Below are 23,034 nucleotides of genomic sequence, written 5' to 3'. Positions count from 1 at the left end.
GACAAGAAGACAGATGACAGAGGCCTGGGACAGAATCAGAAACTTGGCCGATACCCAGAGAAAGGACTCTGAGTATCGGAACCCAGCACAAAGCGGTGGATTTGTACAGAAGCAAGTCCCCAGACACACATTCCTGCAGGAGGAGAGAGGCAGCTGCAGGCAGGTGAGGAGGGAGGGAACTTGTCATCCCCACGCCATTTCACACCTACCTCAGTATCGGCTGAGCCCCTGCAGCAGGCCAGGCACAATCCATACACCATGTCGTGGTCTTGAGGACAAAATTAAAAGCAGCTAAAAAGACCTTTTCCAGACAGTTGGGAAAACCTGACTGTATCTATGGGTATTGGATGATGTTAGGGAATGTTTAATTTTGTGAGGTGTGCCACTGACATAGTAGTTAGTTATGCTGGGGGAATAGCTTCGTTTTTAGAAATGCATGCTGTACACATTCAGGAGTGAAACGTCATGACGTCTGTAATTTACTTTTAATGGTAAATATATATCTCAGCCTTGAAATCGTTTATTAGGTAAACACATATGTGAAGCAAATAGGACACGTTCAGCAACTGGAATCTCAGTGGCTGAGTTGCCCACTGCACTGTTTTTACTTTTGCATAGATATTTTCCATAATAACAGTTTTTAAAAACTGAAATGCTTGTCACTTCCAAATTGAAATGTGCCAGGTTAATTATGAAAAATAACCACCACTTAGAGGTTTAGGTGTAATCTGGCCTCCCTTGCACATGCCTGCTGCTACCGGGCTCCGGAGCGGTACACGCTGTACAGAAAAAGCACAACTCTTAACACTCCCCCCCACACTGAGACCCGGGGGCCCCCAACTCCTCCGGACCCCCAGAGCGACCGAGGTGTGGGGACCCTTGTTCATAGCCGAGCATGGCCTTTACTGTCGTTAAAAGGAGAACGACTGTTTCACTGGGGATGGTTCTTCTCCTGGACGAGCTGTGAATGCACGGAAGCTGGGCGCTGGCTTCCTCACCATCGGGACCCTGGGTGGCTGACAGGTGCGGAAAGCATAGTCCAGGAGGAGCCCCTTTCCTTGAACCAGCCTCGCAGAGCCTCTAGATCTGGAGTAACTTCCCGCCCCGAGGCCCTGGCACCCCTGGCTGCCCCAGGATCGTCTCCCAAACTCGGCCAGCCTCTCAGCTTCCCGTCCGCCAGCAACACGGCCTCCTCACCCCACTGAATCCCATTCTCCGTCCGCTTCATGAAAACGTTTGCCCTGTGCATACGGGCAGGGGGCTTCACCCGTCTGAGAGGGACCTCCAGGTCGGGGGAACACCTGCCCAGACACCCCGCAGCCTCGCCTGGCCCTCACCACCGCATCCCACGCCAGCCACGCCTTCTGCGACGAGGGACAAACTGTGGCCTCCCGGGGTGTAAGCCAGCATTTAGACCCCATCCCTGTGAGTCTGAAGCCAGGCGCTGCACCCCCAACCAGTCCTGGGGACACGCCAGACCCCTAGGAACAGCAAGTGCCTCTGGCTTCCCCACCTGGATCTCAGCTCCTGGTCCAACGAGTGCCTGGGCACAAACACCCTCGGAGCCTCACTCCGATCATCCGCGAAACGGGCGCAGCGGCACCGCCTCCGGGAGCCCCGATGGGCGAGGTGCCCTGCAGGAGGCCGGGCGGCCACAGGGGGTGGAGTGGACGGCGCCCAAGACCCTTGCCCGACGCCAGGGTCTGAGGTCTCCTCCCTGTCCTCCCTCTGCGAGGCAGACGCACACACCACAGCCATGTGCCATCTCTCCCTTGCTGTTCTGTTTAAAGCCACCATTTCTAAATTCAGAATCTCTGCACGAAGGCTGGAGTCGCCACTTGGGAACTGGAACACAGGCGCTCGGTCAGAAAAGACGGCCTCTTCCTCACAGGGAAGAAGCCGATTTTCGGTTTATTCCCCCCATGGCTTCACTGCCAAGTCCCCATCTCATCTGTGCAGCTGGGGGGACTCGGGGGCCGCATCGTCCCTGCAGGCCACATCCCCACTCTCGGGAGGACTTGGGAGCCGTGCCCGGGTTATTGGTAGCCTTGGGTGCGGCCCCAACAACCGAGCGGGTCAGGGCCCCCCACGGGGCTGGCCCGGCCACACCTCACCTTCCCACGGCCTCAGGACCAGCCGCGGCGCCCTGACCTGTCCTTGTGCGAACACAGCGGGGAGACGACATGGTTAGAAAAACCCAGGGCGGAGCTGGTTTGCTTGTTAATATGGTCTGTATGCTTGTCTAACTGATTTTTCAAAATATCCCAGAAGGCATGAAAAACGGAGGTGAAAGTCACCTGTAATCCCTCATCCAAACGCAACCGTTAAAAGGTCTCATCTGCCACGTCATTCTCCCCATGGGTTTGAGGAAAGTCGGGTGCTGGGCCACTATCTCCAGGGTAACACGATGACCTCGTCAGGGGCACCAAATCCGGGGTGCTGCCCAGCCATGCGGGGCTTTCCTTCTAGACCCATTGTGACACCTCACACCCTGGGGGTCAACCTTTGCATTCGTCACCCTGTTACTAAAAGACACAGCTCAAATATTTTCCAAATCCCGAGACGGCTTCTTTCAGTAGAAATTTTACATTTTTCAACAGTGGGCAAAATCTATCAATAGTTCATCACTTTGTTCTGCTATTAGTGAAGATTGGTAATTTTTCATTGCAACGTGACTTCACAACATGAATCGAAAGCCATTCAGGTTACAAAGTAGTGCTTTTTCTGAAAACAGGTGCATTCAGCTGGCTGAATGTAACAGCTGGCCGGCACCGAGTGGACCAGGCTGGGACGGGACGTGGCCGTCCACCACCCTACGCCACCCCCTGCCCCAGGAGCCCCGAGGGACCCTGCGACCCAGGAGGTGCCCTGCAGACAGGTCTGGACCAGGCTGGGCCCTGTATCCACGATTACACACTACAGAACACAGCCGTGAGGACGTGCACTCACCACGACGGCGTCACCTGCGGGTCACAGCCCCATCAGACCCTTGTGGTAAAGCGGCAACTACTAGGAAGTGACAGTGCCTGTCCTCAGGGCACAGGCGCTGGGAAACCCCCCTGGAGGGCGTTCCTGCCCCGCATCCATCACCCAGAACCCAGAACCGCTCTCCTGCGGTGGTGGCAGCAGGTCCCTTGGTTAGTCATTCAGCACCATCTGTACCCCCTTTGGACTATTTTACCACAAAGTTAAAAAATTTTTAGCCAATTCATTTCTTTAAAGCTTATTAAATAGTGTTCTGCCCTTCTTCTGTTCAATCAAATATCAACTGAGAACCATAAAAACTAGAAAGTAGATAAACGACTAGAAGTAAATGGGGAGAATGAAGAGAAAGTCCACCGGCCTGTGACAACAGTCAGAAAATATCTGGTGACGTACATCCGCGAGTGAGCATCGGAGGTTCAGTGTCTGAAACCACCAGTGGAACCACACGCCCCCCGAGGCAGGTGTAGAGCAGGACGGGAGCAGGAGTGGGTGAGGTGGGGGGGGGGAAGAGGGGGTGAGGGCACGGACAGGCCCGGAGACCAGAGAGGGAAAGGCAGCAACGCACACCAGGGGAAAGGAAGGTGGTGGGACTCCGACGTGTCACCTGGCTTGAGACGGTATTGCGGTCATCCAGTCCCGAAGGGAGGTCAGGGTTTCTCTCCAAAAGAGGCCACTGTTTGGGAAAAACAGATGGAGACCTTTTTACAAGATGAAGATGATTAAGTAAAGAATGTACTCCTATCAGCTGGGTGCTGAGGGGAGGCTTGCTTCCGGCTCTAAGTCGTGAAGTCACTGCAGTAAAATCGGAAGCGGGGGCCCAGGGCAGGGCAGGCACAGCGCCTGCTGTTCCCAAACAACGTCCATTCAAATGCACAAAAGATACATCCCGACAGCTGAGGTTGAAGTTGGTCGTTTATTTATGAGTGTACATATTTTGTTGGCATCTTAAATGAGGTTGAAGGTGTTGAGACAGGTACCACCAGCTCTGAGTGACGGAGTCACCGGAAGCAGATGCCAGTAACCGTGCAAACTAACAGAGTATATAAAGCATGTTTTATTTTTAAAAACCTCAGCATTAGGAATTCAACCTTCTTTGAAGCCAATCACTTTCCTGTTAAAAACGACAGTCGAAAGAGCAGACACTTCACTCTTCACACAGAGAAGCTACGTTTTTACAGAATTCAAACAAACCTGTTCTCTCATCAGCCAGTGAACAAAAGAAAGCTGCTTCGGTAAATTCTATCAAGAAAAAATATCTTTCCCCCAAAGCATACCAATAAATATTTATATTAAAACCCACATATATTTTCGTTTAATCAGATACAACAGAAGAAAAATTCATTTTTACGTTAATTTTTGTAGATAAGTGTGATTTATGTGCATATTCCAGCCCCGGTCTGGTTTTGGGGGACAACGGTATGAAGAGCTGTGCTGCCGGCTGTGGCGCGTCACAGGCACTGAGCGTCGCAGCACACGGGCACGGGCTCCCCACGGTGAGGACGCTGTCCCCACCCCCACGCTGAGCTCCCTGCCTAGAGCCTCGGACACGAGGTCTGCGTGCCTGCACCTCAACACAGGATTAGCCCAAGACAAGCCCGCGGCTCCTGCTTTAAAATCCTCGCATAAATGACGGTCTGGAGCTCGTCTGCAGCCACAGCAAGCGTCTGTTTGGGGAGAAGGACTACAGTCTATGCGCTGAACTGTTTACCTGAAGAAACACGGTTTTCAGTTCTGGTATTAACCATTTCAAGGTTCTAATGCAAACTGGATTTTGCCACCACTTCCATGTCCCCCTTTCAAGGCTCAGTGAAGTAAACTTCTTGTCTCTTAGAAAAAGATGGACATAGATGACTGGTGGACGCTACGTAGACAGAGATGGTTAGAGGACAGGTATACATTGTACATAGATGGCTGGAGATGACAGAGTGTAGACAGATGACTGATTGAGAAATGACAGATGACAGGCAGACGCTGTCACCCCCCAGAGGCCACAGAAACGCTAAATGACACCCCCTTACGTGGAACAGCACAGAACTGAACACTGAGGACAGTGGCTTTTAAAGAGAGGAATGCACAGTGTAACTGGAGCTTTTTGTTTTTAACCAAAAAACCCCTATACCTTCTCTGTGAAGCCACCGTGACCTGAGATAGACACGCACTCCTGTGGGTCAGAGCTGTCCTGCTGAGGACACACGTGCACGGGTGCCCGACCAAGGGGCCAGTCTGTCAGGGAGGCAGAAAGCAAGTCTGGAGACACACGAGACGCCTCAGTGACGTGCCCAAACCAGCCAGTCTCTCACTTGGAAAAACAAAACCCTGGGTGTTAGAGAAGAGAGGCACTTTCATCATTTTACGTACAGTTTTAACTCTTAACGAGCGAGTTACTAGTTTCCAAACAAAACTATTGTTACTAAAGCTGATCCATGCTTTATAGCATTCTCTAATCTGCAATCAAAAACAACAAAGTTTTAGAAGAAAATAAGATCAATATTTAAAAGTTCAGGAGAAGTAAAAATAAAACCTCAAGATAAGAACCACTGTCACCATCTAATGCGCTTACAGGAGGGAGGCTGGAGATGAAGATGCGTTTGCAGACGGTGCATTCACGCTGATCAGGTACAGCCTTCGCTTCTCCAGGGTTTATTCTGCTTGCATATTTTAAAATTTAGTACAAAAGAAGAGTTAACACAATGTAACACGACCTTTGGAAGATTCATTTTACACCTGATTGCAGGTTTCTGGCAACAGAAGAGAACTGCGCAGCTGCTACATTCTTGTGTCATAGACTACACGTATGTGCTACATGCAGAGAAAGGGATCAAGTCACGGAACAAAGAACTGCAACGGAGGACACAGGAAGACGGTTTTGTGGCAAAATGCAAGTTACCACTGCGCTCCTCCCGGACAGCAGCAAACCTCACGTCTCCAGTCTCAGCAACACGTGGACGACAGGAGGACGTTTCCACATAAGGCAGTCGATGTGCGGTCCCTGTTCATGTCCACCGAGGAATTTCCTAAGTAAGCATTTGAAGAGGAGAGTCCAAATAAAACGGCACAGGGCAGATTCTCTGCACTTTTCATCTGGGAAAGACCAAACTTGGTACTCTACTAAAAAAACACCGTGATACAGCAAACTCTAGGAATCTGAATGAAATGAGATACAAAGGTGCAAAATCAGGCAGATCTTGGTTTGTGAACTCGCAGGAGTGGGGCTGTCACTCCAGCTCCTCCCACTCGTCCGTCAGGTGGCCTCTGCTCTGCCGACGGATGCTGACCAGCTTCCCCGCTGACCTGAGGCTCCAGCGCGAGCTGTTCCCGGCGCCGGCCAGGCTGGTGTACTTGGTGGAGCCCCTGGCGTCCTCCTCCCAGCCCGGCCCAGACAGACGGTCACTCATGGGGTCGCCCAAGTCGGCTGCCACGTCTTCAAGAGCAAGTTTTGGAGGCTCCCAACCTTCGATCTCATCTGGTTTCTTAGACTGTGTGTTCTGTTTCAAAACCAAATTGTCCCAAAATCCAGACTTCTTCTCCGTCTTCAAGTCTTCTTTTAATCGTAAGTTAGTTCTACAGGAGACGAAAGAGTTAAGTGTTGGTGATCAGTCATCTCAGAGCCTCAAGTCGTGTGTATTTTATAAAATAAAAGGTTCTTTTTAAAAAGTTTTGTTTGGAAAACTCACAGATTTATATGTAAAACTTGAAATATTTATATTAATAAGGAAAAATCAGTCACTACACATGATTAGGGAAACTTGTGAATGCTGTATGTAAGGTACCGCACTTGGCAAAGTGCAAAGTCACTCTCAGACAGAAGAGAAAAAAGCGGACTGTCTCAAGGCCACACGGAAGGCGGAGCTCGTCTCTGAACCAACCTGAGAAAAGAAGCCCCAGGTCCAGATTCAGAAACGGGCGGTTACATTTACCACGTCCGTTTTCCACAGGTTTATTCAGAGCTGCAGCCTCAGACGTTCAGAGCTCAGAGCACCGTGTGCTCTGAGGAAAACACGGCCGACTGTGGAGGCAGATGCTCACACACGACTCAGGGCTCTGGCCGCGGTCCCCCATCCTGGCGGCCGGGAGCATCCCCAGGACACGGGTAAAAATGCCGGCGTCCAGGCCTGACCCCTTCAGAGTCTCATTGAATTGGACCGAGGGGCCAGGACACAGGCGTGTTTTCAGGCCCCCCCCCCCTGCCCGTGAGCTGCCACCCTGACATCCAAGAGGACTGACTTACACAGTCCCTGCAGAGAGGGCGCATGAGGTCACGACCACGGGGTCAGAGGCAGGGGAGGGCCAGACAGCGCTGGCGGGTCATGACTGCTGCCGAGGCACCCGGTCCTTGGAGGAGAAGCCTCTCTACGGTCAGACTCACCAGGAGTCACCTGCCGCTGGCAATTCCTCTAGGTCATCACTGAATTTATATTTTCATCTTTACAAACATTTTTTTGTTGTTGTTGGCCATGCCACATGGCTTGTGGGATCTTAGTTACCCAACCAGGGATCAAACCCGGGCCCACAGCAGTGAAAGCACAGAGTCCTATCCAGTGGACCACCAGGGAACTCCCTAAATGTGTTTTTTAAACTTTTAAAATATTTATAATAAACTAGCAGCACTGTCAGCTTAAATATATTCAATTTTCTAAATTTTTTTTTTTTTTTTTTTTTTGGCTGTGTTGGGTTTCTGTTGCTGTGCGCAGGCTTTCTCTCGTTGTGGCGCACAGGCTTCTCATTATGGTGGCTTCTTGTTGCAGAGCACGGGCTCTAGGTGTGTGGGCTTCAGTAGTTGTGGCACATGGGCTCAGTAGTTGTGGCACACGGGCTCTAGAGCGCAGGCTCCGTAGTTGTGGCTCACGGGCCCTAGAGCGCAGGCTTCAGTAGTTGTGGTGCACGGGCTTAGTTGCTCTGCAGCATGTGGGATCTTCCCGGACCAGGGCTTGAACCCGTGGTTCCCTGCATTGGCAGGCAGATTCTCAACCACTGCGCCACCAGGGAAGCCCCAATTTTCTAAAATCTTTTACAGTTTACAATCAATCTTTGCATTTTTAACTGTTTTTTCTTGATTTTCTGAAACTATTACACACCTTAGCATGGCTACAAGCTGCTTTAAGGCTCGTAAGTTCTATTTACTGTTAAGTTTGAGAGCTGGTCAGAGAAGCTTTTTTTCCACGCTTCCATAATCTAAGTGCTTACTGTCAACATCAACACCACTCACTTCTGTCTCCTCACCCGGGGAAGGAAGCCCTCAGCGTCCCCGCACACGGCCCTGCTCTCCACTGCCTCTGGCGCGGCCGCCATCCAGGCAGCAGCTACTCACCCTCTGGACTTGGGGGATTTACATCCTTCCAGCAGGTGCTGCTCGTCATCCTTGTTAAACAGCGAAGTCACTTCTTTCCAGCCTCGGAAACTCGCTCCCTGGACCTAGTAAAAGGTTAAGAAAAGATCACATCTGACATAGTAAATAAACAGGTCACAACTGTATTGTGCAGTAGCTGCGGGGCTGACATTCAGCACAGAAGCTGGCACCGATTTCCTTACCTGCCGTATCCGCACGGCGACTTTTCCCATCAGTTGCAGGTAATCTCCGTCACCCAGTGAGGACAGTGGGTAAACCCACCCACGTTTAATAACGGACGATCAGTGACCACACTTCAGCCAAACCAGGTCGGGATGGTGGGGCTCCTGACACGAGGTGGGGGGCTGCACCAGCCTCCAGGTAGACTTTGAGAGGAAACCACGCATTGTTGTTTATTCTAAGACAAATGATTTTGTACTTTTTCATTTCTGAAATCAGGATGTAATGAACGCCTGGCATCTTATTAGATTCAAAGAGACACAGTAATAAGGGAGGAATGGAGAAAAGGAAGTACATCTCCAGAAGTCTCGTGTCAAGCGCCTTTACCGTGAGCCACTCTGATGTCCCTGGAGCCCCAAATCACACCAACTGCAGCTGGTTTTCTTTGAAGGGGACGGAGGAGGGCATCTCCCATAGGGAAGACCTGGCTTTAAATGCTTTGAAGTGTTACAAATGCAGCAGCACTGAAACCTGAACCAGGAGGCCGCGAGTGAGCGAGCACTGGTGTGAGACCGTCCGCAGGACAGGAAACAAAACAGCTTGTGGCCCTGCTGCGCTCGCCCCTCCAGGGCTGATTATGTGTCGCTGAGGGCGCAGATGAGAGCTGGCATGGTTTTTAGCAATTAAGCGTTTTTTAATTACGGTGTCTGTGTTTTTAAAGACATAACACTACTGCACATTTAAGAGACTACAGTCTAGCATAAACACAACTTTTGTACACGCTGGGAAATAAAAAACTTGGCGTGACTTGCTCTATCGCAGTGATCTGGACGGAGCCCACGCTCTGCCTGTGCGGCAAGTTGTTAAGAGAGTACGTCCTACGTTGTCATTACAGGAGAGAAACCCGTTTCCTTCTTTTTCCTGTATCTGCATGAGATGATGGGTGGTAACTAACCCTAGCGCGGTCACCACTTCCTGACGTATGTCAGTCACAGCATCATACTACACGGAATTTATACAGTGAGGCGTGTCAGTTCTCAATAAAACTGGGGGGAAAAAGAGTTCTAGGGCAACCACTCTGTAGCCTACAGGAGAAGCTTACTACCAATCACTGAGATGGTAAGTCTTAGATGTGGGCCCCAGAGCTTGCGGGAAACTCGGGATAAAACCACCACCAATAGAAGCATCTAAAAACATTTAAAATAATAAAAACCAACACAAACCACCTGTGCCCTTCAGTCCGGGAGGCCCGCACTGCGGGAACGGGGCACCGGCTGAGGGCATTCTCCCCCTTCTCCCCTCTCCTTTCCTCTAAACCCTCCCCTCCCGGCTTCTTCTCACCTGTACTTGGGGAACACACTTGCGCTCGCCCTCGGCAGGTGCAGGGATGCACGTGAGGCGAAGAGCTCTCTGGGTGTCACCCACCACCTTCCCGTGGAGAGCATAAGGGCCCGTGTCAGACCCCGAGCTCTAACAAGCCTCACCCACACCTCCCACTGCACACTGCCCACCAGGCTTGCCTCCAGCTCGCTGCCCCTCGAGGAGGGCAGCCTTCTTCCCGCCTCTCCCTCCATGGGCTGGGCTCGGTGCCCCTAGTCCGGCCGGGCTCAGAACCTGTAGGTGACCCCGCCCCCTCGGATGCCACATGTGTCCCTGGCGTGTGAATCCAGGCCTCTGGTTGTGGGGACTCAGGACACCTCTCCCACTGCCACACGTCACTCAAGGGCTGGCAATACCTGCCAGGTGACGTGAGAGTGAGGCTCCATGTCCCCAACAAGCAGACGTCCCAGGTCACAGCTGACACAGCACCTGGAAGAAATCAGAGACCAGGTGCGAAAACCTCTCTCTGCTGGCAGGTAACTACTAAGTGACAAGTGATGGCGCATCTACAGACAGAGCAGTAGGAGTTCTGAGTGGTGAGTGCTCACGTACAGCGTGGGGCAAACGGCCCGCCGGCAGCCTGAGGGAGACCCACCCTGGGCCAGGCACGTCCTCCAGGAGTGCGGCCGTCGCACTGGGCTTAACGATCCCAAAAGAACGTGTCAAAGCCAGACCGCTCCTTCACTGACAAACCTGCTCTGCCTGCAGTGCCCATGCCTACACCTGAACCGCACCCCGAGAGGGACACGGGGATGTCACCCACAGACATGACTGCAGCCATCCAGCAGGTCCAGCCCAAGGGCTCTGCCCCTGATCTCAGGGAGGCTGCCCTCCTCAAGTGCCACATGAAGGGTGCCCGTGGGCATGGAAGCGCTCCTGAGCTCAACTGGAACCGTGCGCTGTGTGGAGTGCAAGCGCCATTCGCGGTGTGGGGTGAGGAAGTTTCCATCCTCAGAGGGCAGAGGTGACAAACTCAAATGCTTCTTGCGGTCAGAAGGGCCTGGGGTAAAAAGACCTAAATGTAAGGGCAGACACTATCAAACTCTTAGAGGAAAACATAGGCAGAACACTCTATGACATAAATCACAGCAAGATCCTTTTTGACCCACCTCCTGGACAAATGGAAATAAAAACAAAAACAAACAAATGGGACCTAATGAAACTTCAAAGGTTTTACACAGTAAAGGATACTATAAATAAGACCAAAAGACAACCCTCAGAATGGGAGAAAACAGTTGCAAATGAAGCAACTGACAAAGGATTAATCTCCAAAATTTATAAGCAACTCATGCAGCTCAATATCAAAAAAAAAACCCAATCCTAAAATGGGCAAAAGACCTAAATAGACATTTCTCCAGAGAAGATATACAGATTGCCAACAAACCCATGAAAGAATGCTCAACATCATTAATCATTAGAGAAATGCTAATCAAAACTACAATGAGATATCATCTCACACCGGTCAGATTGGCCATCATCAAAAACTCTAGAAACAATAAATGCTGGAGAGGGTGTGGAGAAAAGGGAAACCCCTTGCACTGCTGGTGGGAATGTAAAGTGATACAGCCACTATGGAGAACAGTATGGAGGTTCCTTAAAAAACTACAAATAGAACTACCATACGACCCAGCAATCCCACTACTGGGCATATACCCTGAGAAAACCATCATTCAAAAAGAGTCATGAACCAAAATGTTCATTGCAGCTCTATTTACGATAGCCAGGACATGGAAGCAACCTAAGTAAGTGTCCATTGACAGATGAATGGATAAAGATGTGGCACATATATACAATGGAATATTACTCAGCCATAAAAAGAAATGAAACTGAGTTATTTGTAATGAAGTGGATAGACCTGGAGTCTGTCATACAGAGTAAGTCAGAAGGAGAAAAACAAATACCGTATGCTAGCACATATATATGGACTCTAAGAAAAAAAATGTTATGAAGAGATTAGTGATAGGACAGGAATAAAACACAGACCTACTAGAGCATGGACTTGAGGATATGGGGAAGGGGAAGGGTAAGATGTGAAGTGAGAGAGTGGCAGGGACATATATACACTACCAAACGTACAATAGATAGCTAATGGGAAGCTGCTGCATAGCACAGGGAGATCACCTCTGTGCTTTGTGACCACCTAGAGGGGTGGGATAGGGAGGGTGGGAGGGAGTGATGCAAGGGGGAAGAGATATGGGGACATATGTATATGTATAACTGATTCACTTTGTTGTAAAGCAGAAACTAACACACCATTGTAAAGCAACTGTACTCCAATGAAGATGTAAATAAATAAATAAATAATTCTTTATAAGTGAGATGAGAGCCAGGGAGAAAGGGACAGCCCCAAAATGAAGACAAACATGATATGCTATGAAACTCTGAGTGGTACCCAAGCAGCTGTCCAAAAGAGATGAGAAAATGAATTTCAGCTCTGAACAAGGAAGAATTACTTTTCCCTGTGCCTATAACTCAGTTGAAAAAAGTACTTCACGCTCCATGGGAGGAAAATCTATGAAATCCTAGAAAGAAAGTTGTCACCCATAACTTACCAAAACTCGTTCTGTTGGAGCAATTTAGCAGGAGGTTCTCGTCACACCTCATCTACTGCCCCGTGTGAGCACAAAGCCCGACTGGGTTCTCCGGGCTTCCCGCTCTGCCTGGGCAGAAAGTGAATTCACAGCACTTCCCACGGCTGAGTAAAGCTCCCAGCCTTGCCAACCAGAGTCCAACAGGCAGAGCTGATCACCCACAAAGCACCATCCGACAAGGGAACTTGGGGCGCGGGTCAGCTTGAGTCAGGACCACAAAGAGCCTTACCATCTGCTGCCCCTGGGAGGGGAAACTAACCCATGGCCCGCCCACGGCTGAGTACAGCCTTCAGCCCACCTGACCAGGGGCCCTGAGCAGAGCACACAGGAGGCTGTGCTGTCTATCCAGCAGCCCTGCTTACACCGGCAGCTGAGGGGAGGGCACAGCCCGAGGTTTTTCCCTTCTGCAGAGCAAAACCGGTGGCCCCGTCTAGCCAGGGAATTCAGGCACAGTCCAGTCTGATTTGGGATCCCAAACATTGAGCTGGGCAGACCCTGAGGCCCACCCTGCTGCCCCACCAGGGCCTGGAAGCTAATGCACAGCCCCCTCTACTGCTGAGGATAGCGTCCCATCCTGGCTGTTTGTGAAGCCTAACCAGAGAACCCAGGCCCCTGCAGTCCCTCTTACAGTCTCAACTTGGGCAGAGGACCAAGCCAGCCAACCTGTCTGAATGCTGTCAGCCAGCAGCATCCCCCCGACCCAACACGACCTCAGGGCCCAGGGCTCAGACAGTGGCCTTGCCCCAAAGTAAACACGCATAGCCAGCCCCATCTGCCTAAGCATGTTAGCAGCTGACAGGTCCAGAAACCCAAACTAAGCTGGTCAAGTACTGTCTCTAGCAAAGAATCTATAAGGTCTGGAAGAGGAACCCACTCACTCAAAAGCACAGAAAACAACATAAGGAATTAAGCATCACAACAGCAGGTACATGTCACACCACCAAAGGGAACTAATAAAGCTCCAATAACTGACCCTAAAGAAATGTGATATCTATGAACTATCAAAGAATTCAGAATAACCCTATTAAAGAAGTTTAGTGAACCACAGTAACACAACTAAATGAAATTAGGAATACAACACATGAACAAAACAGGAAGTTCAACAAAGAAGTAGACTCCATGAAAAACAAAAACAAAGAAAACCACACAAGAGAAATCTTGAACTGAAAAAATTTCAATAGAGACCTTCAAAACTAGCCTTCACAATACAGAGAAACAATTGAAACGATCAGTGACCTGGAAGACAGGACAGCTGAAATTATCCAGTCAGAGGAGCAAAAAAAAAAAAAAGAAAGAATGAAGAAAGCCAGAGGGACTTGTGGAACACAGTCAGAAACAACAATATCCACATTACAGGAATTCCAGGAGAAGATAAAGGGACAGAAAGAATATTTAAAGCAATAATGGCTGAAAATGTCTCAAGCCTGGGGAGAGAAATGGATATCCAGATCCATGAAACCCAAAGGACCCCAAAAAGGTTGAACCCAAATATATCTACATTGAGACATACAATTAAATTGTTAAAAGTCAAAGACAAAGAAACAGTTTTGAAAGCAGCAAGAGAAAAGAGACAAGTTACATACAAGGGAAACCGCTACCCTCCCCCAATAAAACTATGGAGAGATTTCTAGGAGAAACTTTTCAGGCCAGGAGAGGATGGGAGGATATATTCAAAATATTTTTAAATTATTAATATTTTTACTTTATTTATTGAGTTATAATTAACATACAATATTATGTTATAAAATATTAAAAGAAAAAACTGTCAACTAAGATTTCTATACCAGCAAAACCGTCCTTCAGAAATAAGGAGAGGTAAAGACTCTGCCAAACAAACAAAAGCTGAGGGAGCTCATCAGCAAAATAAAAAGACTCTAATTAATATCATAAAGACATGAAGGTAGTGTAACACTCACTAGTACAGGTAAATTTATAGTCAGAGTTAGAGTCTGTAATATGGTAATAATGGTGGTGCATAAATCACAACTCTAGTTTAAAAGTAGAAAAAATATACTAAAAATAATCATAACTACAATCATCTGTCCTTGGATATACAACATAAAAAATATGTAAACTATAATATCAGTAACCTAAAATGTGAGAGGGAGAAGAAATATAAGTTAAATACCACCTGCCAATGCAGGGGACACAGGTTCGATCCCTGGTCTGGGGATCCCACATGCCACAGGGCAACTAAGACCGTGCGCCACAACTACTGCGCTCTAGAGCCCGCAAGCCACAACTGCTGAAGCCTGTGTGCTGCAACTACTGAATGCTGCACGCTTTAGGGCCTGCGTGCCGCAACTACTGAAGCCTGTGTGCCTAGAGCCCGTGTTCCGCAACAAGAGAAGCCACCTCAATGAGAAGCCTACGCACCACAACGAAGAGCAGTCCCCACTCGCCACAACTAGAGAAAGCCAGCATGCAGCAACAAAGACCCAACGCAGCCAAACAACAAACAAAAACCACAATAAAAGAGAGCAGGATAAAAAGCAAGGAACAATGGATCTATGACACAGCCAGAAAGAAATTAACAAAGTGTCTTGCCTATCAATAATTAAACATAAATGCACTAAAGTTTCCAATGAAAAGACACAAAATGACTGAATGGATTAAAAAAACAAGACCCAACAATATGCTTCCTACAAAGAGACTCACTTTAGCCTTAAAGACACACATAGGCTGAGAGTGAATGGATGATGGAAAAAGATACTTCAAGACAAAACAGACTTCACAAACGGTAAAGAGGGCCAAAGAAGGCCAAAGAAGGCCATTACATAATGATAAAGAGGTCAATCCATCAAGAAGATACAATTAATATTTATGTACCCAACACTGGAGCACATAAATGTATAAAGTAAAAAACTAACAGACCTAAGGGAATTCCCTGGCAGTCCAGTGGTTAGGACCCAGCTCTTTCACTGCTACGGGCTTGGGTTTGATCCCTGGTTGGAGAACTAAGACCCCACAAGTCACACAGTGTGGCCAAAAAAGCAAAACAAAACAGAGCTAAAAAGAGAAATAAACTGCAATACAGTAATAGCTGAGGAATTTAATACCCCACTCTCTCTGAACAATGGATATAGATCATCCAGACAGAGAATCAATATGGAAATGGTGAATCTGAACAACACTACAGATGAAATGAACCAAACAGACACATGCAGAACATTCTATATAGCATGACAGCAAAATACATGTTCTTTCAAGCACACATGGAACGTTTTCTATGACAGACCATATGTTAGGCCACAAAACAAGTCTGAGCAAATTCAAGAAGTCTGAAAGCATGGTAAGTATCTTCTCTGACTACAACATATACCATCAGTAAGAGGAGGAAAACTGGAAACTGCGTGAATACATGGAAACTAAACAAGGCTCTCCTGAACAACCCATAGGTCAAAGAAGATATTAAAGGGAAATAAAACTGTTATCTTGAGACAAACAAAAATGGAAACACAGCAAACTAAAACTTACAGATACAATGAAAACAGTTCTAAGAGACAAGTTCACACAGAAACAAGGAAGATCCCAAATAACATAACTCTGTGCTTCAGGGAAGTAGAAACAAAAGAATGAACTGAGCCCAAAGTAGAATAAAGAAAATGATAAAGAGAAGAAATAAATGAAATAGAGAACAAGAAAATGATAGAAAGATTTACAAAACTAAGAGTTGGTTCTTTGAAAACATAAACAAAATTGACAAACCTTTAGCTAGACTCACCAGGGAAAACAGAACCAAAATCAACAAAGTTCTAAATGAAAGAAACATTACAATTGATACCACGTAAATATAAGGATCATAGAAGCTACTATGAAATTACGACTCATATCACAGAAAAACAACCATAAGAGAACACTGTGAACAGTTACATGCTGACAAACTGGACTACCAAGATGAAATGGAAAGATTCTCAGAAACATAGAACCTACTGAGACTGAATAAGGAGAAATATAAAATCTGAACAGACCATTTACTAGTAAGGAAATTGAATCAGTAATTTAAAAAATCTCCCGAAGAAGAGAAGTCCAGGACCAGATAGCTTCACTGGTGAATTTTATCAAATTTAAAGAAGAATTAACATTAATTCTTCTCAAACTCTTCCAGAAAATCGGAGAGGAAGGAACACTTGTAAACTCATTTTTCAAGGCCAGAATTACCCTGATACCAAAGTCAGAAAAGAACAGTGCAAGAAAAGAAAAATTATAGGCAGGCCAATTTTCCTAATGAACACAAATGCAAAAATTCTCAAGAATGAAATTGGACCCCTACCTTACACCATTCACAGAAATTAACTTGAAATAGATTAAAGACTTAAATGTAAGACTGGAAACCATAAAACTCCTAAAAGAAAACATAAGAAAATAAAGCTCTTTGACATGGGTCTTGGCAATGATTTTTTGGGGAAATCACTAAAGCACAAGCAACAAAATAAAAAATAAACAATTGGGATGACATCAGACAACTAAGCTTCTGCACAGCAAAAGAAACCATCAACAAAGTGAAAAGACAACCTACAGAATGAGAAAAAATATTTGCAAACTGTATACCTGATAATATCCAAAATATCTGAAGAACTCATACGACTCAATAACAACAACAAAAAGCAAACAATATGGTGTAGAAATGGGCAGAGGATCTGACTAGAAAATTTTCAAAAGACGACATACAGGTAGCCAACAGGTACATGAAAAGGTCCTCAACGTCTCTAATCATCAGGGAAATGCAAATCAGAACCATAAGGAGATATCACCTCACACCTGTCAGAATGGCCATCATCAGACAGACAAGAAGTAACAAGTGTTGGTGAGGATGTGGAGAAAAGGGAGCCCTCGTGCACAGCTGGTGGGAATGTAGATTGGGGCAGCCACTGTGGAGAACAGTGTGGAGGTTCCTCAAAAATATTAAAAATAAAAATTACCATATGACCCAGCAGTTCCACTTCTGGGTATTGATCTAAAGGAAACAAAAATACTAACTCAAAAAGATACATGTACCCCAATGCTCACAGCAGCACTATTTACAACAGCCAAATATGGAAACAACCTAACTGTCTGTCGGCAGATGAATGGATAAAATGTGGCATATATACAATGGAACATTACTCAGCCATAAAAAATAAAATAAAATCCTTCCTTTTGTGACAGCATGGATGGAGCTGAGGACATTATGCTATGGAAAATAAGTGAGACAGAGAAAGACAAATGCCATATGATCTGAGTTATCAATGGAATATTGAAAAAAATTAATTTGTGGTTACCAGAGGAGAGTGGGTGGAATTGGGGGAAGGTGGTCAAATGGCACAAACTTACAGTTATAAGACAAACAAGTACTGGCCATGTGCAGCGTGGTGACACGGACGGCAATGCTGTAATGTGCATTTGAAAGCTGTTAAGAGCTCATCACAGGAAAATAATGTTTCCTTTTTTTGTATCTATGAGACCATGGATGTTAACTAAATCTACTGTTGTCCTCATTTCAAAATATATATAAGTCACTACGCTGTACATCTGAAAGTTATTCAGCGCCGTGTGTCAGTTATATCTCCTAAAACTGGAAAATAGCAAACTAACTAGACCTGTGAACTTCGTCTCTTTGGATCTGGAAAATAGAGCCCTATCTGACCAAGTTAAACACTCTAAGCTGCCATTCCTCCAACTCGGTCTCACAGTTTGTAATCTTAAAATACTGAACAAAATGTCCCAAAGTTAAAGACCAAAATATAGTACCATTTGCATTTACTCTTGTTTTTCCTCAAATATAAAGCTTTAAGTGTGTTAATTATCCAAATGCGACAGATGCAAGTTTCTCATCTCAAATTTTTCTGGCAAAGTGTGTAACCGAGTTATTAGAAGTGTCTGATTATACGTGCACTGTGAGAAAGCATTAGCTACCTGCCCCCAGGCTGCCAGGGCAACTCTTGGTCCAAAAGAGGATCAAAACACAAATTTTACCCAAGCAAGAAAAATTACATGCAAACTACATGGTGATAAATGAGATGCACCATTTCAGTGATGGGGGCAAAGGAAATATGATGCCAAGATATCTCTGAAAATCAGACACTAATGCAAGGGATGGCGAGGAAGAATGCAACATGGTGCTCTGGTGGGTTCTGTGGCCGCCACGTAACCTGAGGGCACTGGTCCAGCCCAGATCCCATGGCATGTGAATGCTTTCATAAAAGCAATTATTTTTTAAAGGTATTTAAGGTCAAACATCAGGAAAAACATGTTGCTCTTCCTTAGGTCAGGCATCCCAATCTTTCAGCAGGAAAGCACTGCTGTCACCCCGCAGGGGTGGAGTTCAACTTCAGCGCTGCGGTCGTCTGCAGCAGGTGACGTTACTGCAGTGCTGTCACCCCGCAGCCACCCGCCCGGGAGTGCGCATAGGGCCGGCCGCCTGCAGCCGGAGGCCACGCGCTGAGTCAGGGCAGAGCCCAACTCCCGAGTCATCCTGTCGGCGGGCTGAGGGCCATCGCCGCCCCAGGAAGGGCTCGGATCCATGTCGGGAAGCTGCTTTGGAGTGAAAAGTACTCAGGTTGGGCAGGGTGGGGCGGCTTGGGGCCGGGCGGGAGCCTCCCCAGAGCCCCCCCGCAGCACCCCAACTCTGCCCGGGGACTCTGGAGGCAGTGGGTGCTGTGGGCATGACTTCCAAGCCACCAACCGGGGCCGAGGCCCTGCCCTCAGTACCCCGCACGGGAAGGGGCTCAGTCTGGTGTGTCCCAAAGCACAGCGACGGCCAAGGTTCCGAATAAAGTGTAATTTTAAAAGCCTAATTTCCTAACCCTTCTAAATTTTAGAACTCACAACCCCTTTATGTTTAAACACTGAATTTATTGAGAAACTGGTAATCCTGGAGGAAACTGATTTCACAACCCAGTCCAGGCCTCTAGGTCAAGCTGGGAAACCGAATCCCAGGCCCCGTCGCCGGACTAGAGACCGTGAGGTCTGCGAGGGAGGCGGTCCCGCCTCTGCCGGCAGAGACAGAAACGCGAGGGAGGGCGCGGAGCGGCCACTGGTGTGAAGGGGGACCGGGGGGGCGGGGCCCGCGTGACGCCGAGCGGACTCCCGGCCCTCAGCCCGGCCCATCAGACACTGTGCAGCGCAGGGAATGTGGCCAGTACTTTACGATGACTATGCCTGGAGTATAACCTTTCAAAACGGGATCGCCGTGTTCCACACCCGTAACTCATATAACATGGCACATCACCTGTACCTCAATTTAAAAAACCCTTCCGATGACGCACACACGCTTCACGCGCACTCGTCAGACCTGAGGCAGGACGACACCCGCTGAGGACCTGGGGGGGCCGCCCCCGTCCCGGGTAGCGTGAGCCAGGTGTGCTGGCTCGCCCGTGTCCCTGTGCTCTCCCTCTCCGAGGCAGGGACGCGGCGGCTCCCCGACTGGTGCGCGGAGCTTTAGGGGCGGCTCGGGTGAGCCAAGGGCCTTCCGGTCCCTGGACTGAACCCGACCAGAGGCAGCCACTCCGCAGCCGGGGGCTCTGCATCCGTCCGGCTGACACTTTTAATCTGTCGGGACGGCACTCACCAAAGAACTCGACACAAACTCCTTGGACTAAGTAGAGAAACAGCTACGGCTTCACGTGGCTTGCTCTGGGAACTACATTCTGTACCACGGTCTGCTGTGGAAATGCTCCTTGGTGGGGACACGCACTTGTTCCGGAGTGTGCAGTGTTACAGCTGCGCTCGCCGATGGTAACAAACACATGTAGTAGTTGCTAAAATATGAAAAATGTTCCTGATCAACCACCAGTTCAACTTTGGTTACTTGGTTTGTTTGGTCACTTGTTCAGCAATGTTTAAATCTTTAAAATACCCTAATCATTTGACAGTCAACTAAATTATTCATGCTAATGGAAGAAAAGAGAGAGGTTCGTGGTGCAAAGCGAAGTGCATCTTTGTGCCGAAAGCGTGAGCAGGAAAACACACTGCAGAGTCCCGAGGGGGGGCGACCCGAACGCCTGTCTGCTGAGGCCTCATTTGGCAGACACGGTGCATCCACACCTGGGGGCAGAAGGGGCCGCGGGGACTAACACCAACCCACCGTCACGATGCCAGCGGTGCTGCCGGCTGCCCGTACAGATCTGGGGACACACACACTCTTTGTACTTAGGACATCTGGGCACGTATGTGTGTACTGACGTCCTTCTGTGTTTATGTGTTACATGCAGACAGGATCTCTAGAGGGAAGAGCAAAAACTGTCAACTGGAGAACTGGGTGGCAGGGAGACACGAGACTCAACGTGTCCCCTTTAGTACAGCTACAGTGGCAGGCCATGTGTCCTAGTCGGAGAGAGCAGGGAACAGGGCATCCCTGAAGGGCTGGCTGGCGGGGGCCGAGGCGGGAGGAGCCCCCAGGAAACTAAAAGGCAGACGGTGCGCAGAAAGAGTACGAGGTGTTACCAAGTAGATACTGAGTCTTCTGGGAGGAGGAGACCTCAGTGCGACAGGGCAAGTCGCCAGATAGAAACTGATGCAGGGCAGAGCTCAGCCAGAGTCAGGGTGCTACCCAGCTAAGATGGGTTTCACGAGGAAAGGCAAGAGCATCAAAGACAGACATGCAGTGGCCACAGCAGCAGCTCCCGTGCAGGACAGAGCTCCCTGCTGGGGGGACCATGCCTCCCCGACGCTGTGGAGAGGAACACTTGCAGCAGCGCATTCTCAGGTGTCGGAAAACGTCTGCTCCGCAGCAGAGGCCACTGAGGGCACGTGGGATTCTGCCCCGGAGGTAACAGGCCAAATGAGACACATCTCAACCCCGTACCCGTGGGAAACGTCTCCCTAATGCTGCAGAAAAGACTGCTCGGAAAAGTGCTTCCCTCTGGAACTCGGAAGCAAAGAGCAAACAGTTAATACACACGGGGGCCAGTCTCTACAGAGGCTGTGTTCTACAGAATATCTCTCTGCAACGTAAGATAAGCACTGAGCTTGGAAACCTGCAGGCAGGTATCTTGAGAGAGAGCTTCAACATTAAAAGGGGTAACTTCTGAGACCAGAACTCACGGTGGGGAAGGGAGAAATGGGTACTGCTTCTTTTATTTAATTATAAACTTTACAGTTCTTTCCGAATTTCAAAAACAAAAAAACAAGCTATTTTTCTAGGAAAGATTGCAAAAGTTTTTGGATTTTTAATGATAAAAATCCAAAGTCCTCAATATAAAGAGTTTTATAAAACAATAAAAAAAAATCAAAACAACCTAGGAGGAAAATGGGCAAAACGAAAGAAAACAGGATCTTCTCTGACTAGGGAAGGCCGAGTATATGGGAGAAGCTTGGTCATGTGACCAGGTCTTCGGCTCAGGAGACACAGGACCCGGTCAGGTGAGCCTTCTGTTCTACAGCCAGAGAGAAGGGGAGGATTCATGGCCTGAAATGACTCGGATCTTCTGTCATTAAACAGCTCCCAGCAGCTCTGTGCCCCCTGCGGCCGGCAGGCCTCGGGCTTTCCTGCCACACATGCCCTTCTTTTCCTTCAGTTTTCTTTTGCTCGTTTAGCCTTGGGGTGCAGCCATGAAGTGTTATTAAAAGTCCTGAAGCTAGAAACAAGGCCCCAAATGAGGTGCGAAGTGAGATCTCTTCAGGAGGCACAGGACCATGGACGCTGTCCCCACAGAGGTGGCCCGGGTCTCTGTGCCTGCCCTGGATCTGCACACGCTTGGCCACCACCTTATTATTACCCAAGCGTCTCAGGAGGAGAAGCTCAGCACTCGGCCCTCCCACAAACACCACCCGTTCTCACTCCCCGTTCACTGACTTCTTTGTGCTCTCCTATCTCAGGAAGTGAACACAAAGATCTTGGAATGTTTACATTCTAACACACCAAAAACTATTCAAACACAGACAATGGTTAAGACAAAAGAACTCTGCTCTTGGCTTTTGCACATTTCAGAACAAAACAAACGTAATAAATTCATTCAGAGCTTTTAAGCTGCATTTTTAATCATTTCCCATTCTGAAAAACTTCCACCTTATGTCCTTTTTAAAAGAGCTATTTGAAAACTAACCGGCTGATTGTATATTGATAGTGGTAATTACTTATTTAGAGCAGGGTTTAGAGAGTGGGGAAAAGGGAATTTTTCCTTCCCACCCCAAATTTTTTAACAAAGTATTTACCCGAAATAAAAATTAACCTTAAGTGATGACTGAAATACTCAATTTATGTAACCAATATAAATTATAACCTTCATATAATCTTGTAGGCCTGATGAAAACAAATATTAATACATGTGGAGTACTTATGTAACTGGAAAATCAAAACCCATACACACTGCCCACTACAACCTTCCTTGGGACAAACTGTGCAACAGGTTTGCCAAGTGCTGAAAAGGACTAATCCAGTAGGAGCGTTAACCTTTCCATACAAATCCACGCACCCCAGGCGCTAAGTGCTAATCGGCTCTGATAACAGGCTCAGTATGCAGTCCTTCTGGTAAGACTGGGGCGAAGGGCCTTCAGGAGGGAGGAATGCTATTCGTCAGCACATGGAAGGCCATGGTCTAAATGTATGTTCCCCCCCCAAATTCACATGTTGGAATCCTAAACCCTGACGTG

The 23,034-nt window shown here is 48.0% G+C and overlaps 1 protein-coding gene across 1 annotated transcript in view; it reads right to left on the bottom strand.

The window, feature by feature from the left end:
• Positions 1-3,879: 3,879 nt before the first annotated feature.
• Positions 3,880-23,034, bottom strand: part of TDRP (testis development related protein) — a 53,231-nt gene continuing 34,076 nt past the window's right edge. Inside the window, exons 2-3 of the mRNA XM_059049569.2 lie at positions 8,294-8,397; positions 3,880-6,546 (exon numbers count right to left, since the gene is read on the bottom strand). Of these exons, the coding sequence (XP_058905552.1) occupies positions 6,201-6,546; positions 8,294-8,397 (450 nt within the window). The 3' untranslated portion in view covers positions 3,880-6,200. The remainder of the gene's footprint in view (positions 6,547-8,293; positions 8,398-23,034) is intronic.

The sequence above is a fragment of the Kogia breviceps genome, chromosome 20 (genome assembly GCF_026419965.1).
Source record: "Kogia breviceps isolate mKogBre1 chromosome 20, mKogBre1 haplotype 1, whole genome shotgun sequence".
Taxonomy (NCBI): Eukaryota; Metazoa; Chordata; class Mammalia; order Artiodactyla; family Physeteridae; genus Kogia; species Kogia breviceps.
This window is presented reverse-complemented; position numbering and strand designations above follow the sequence as displayed.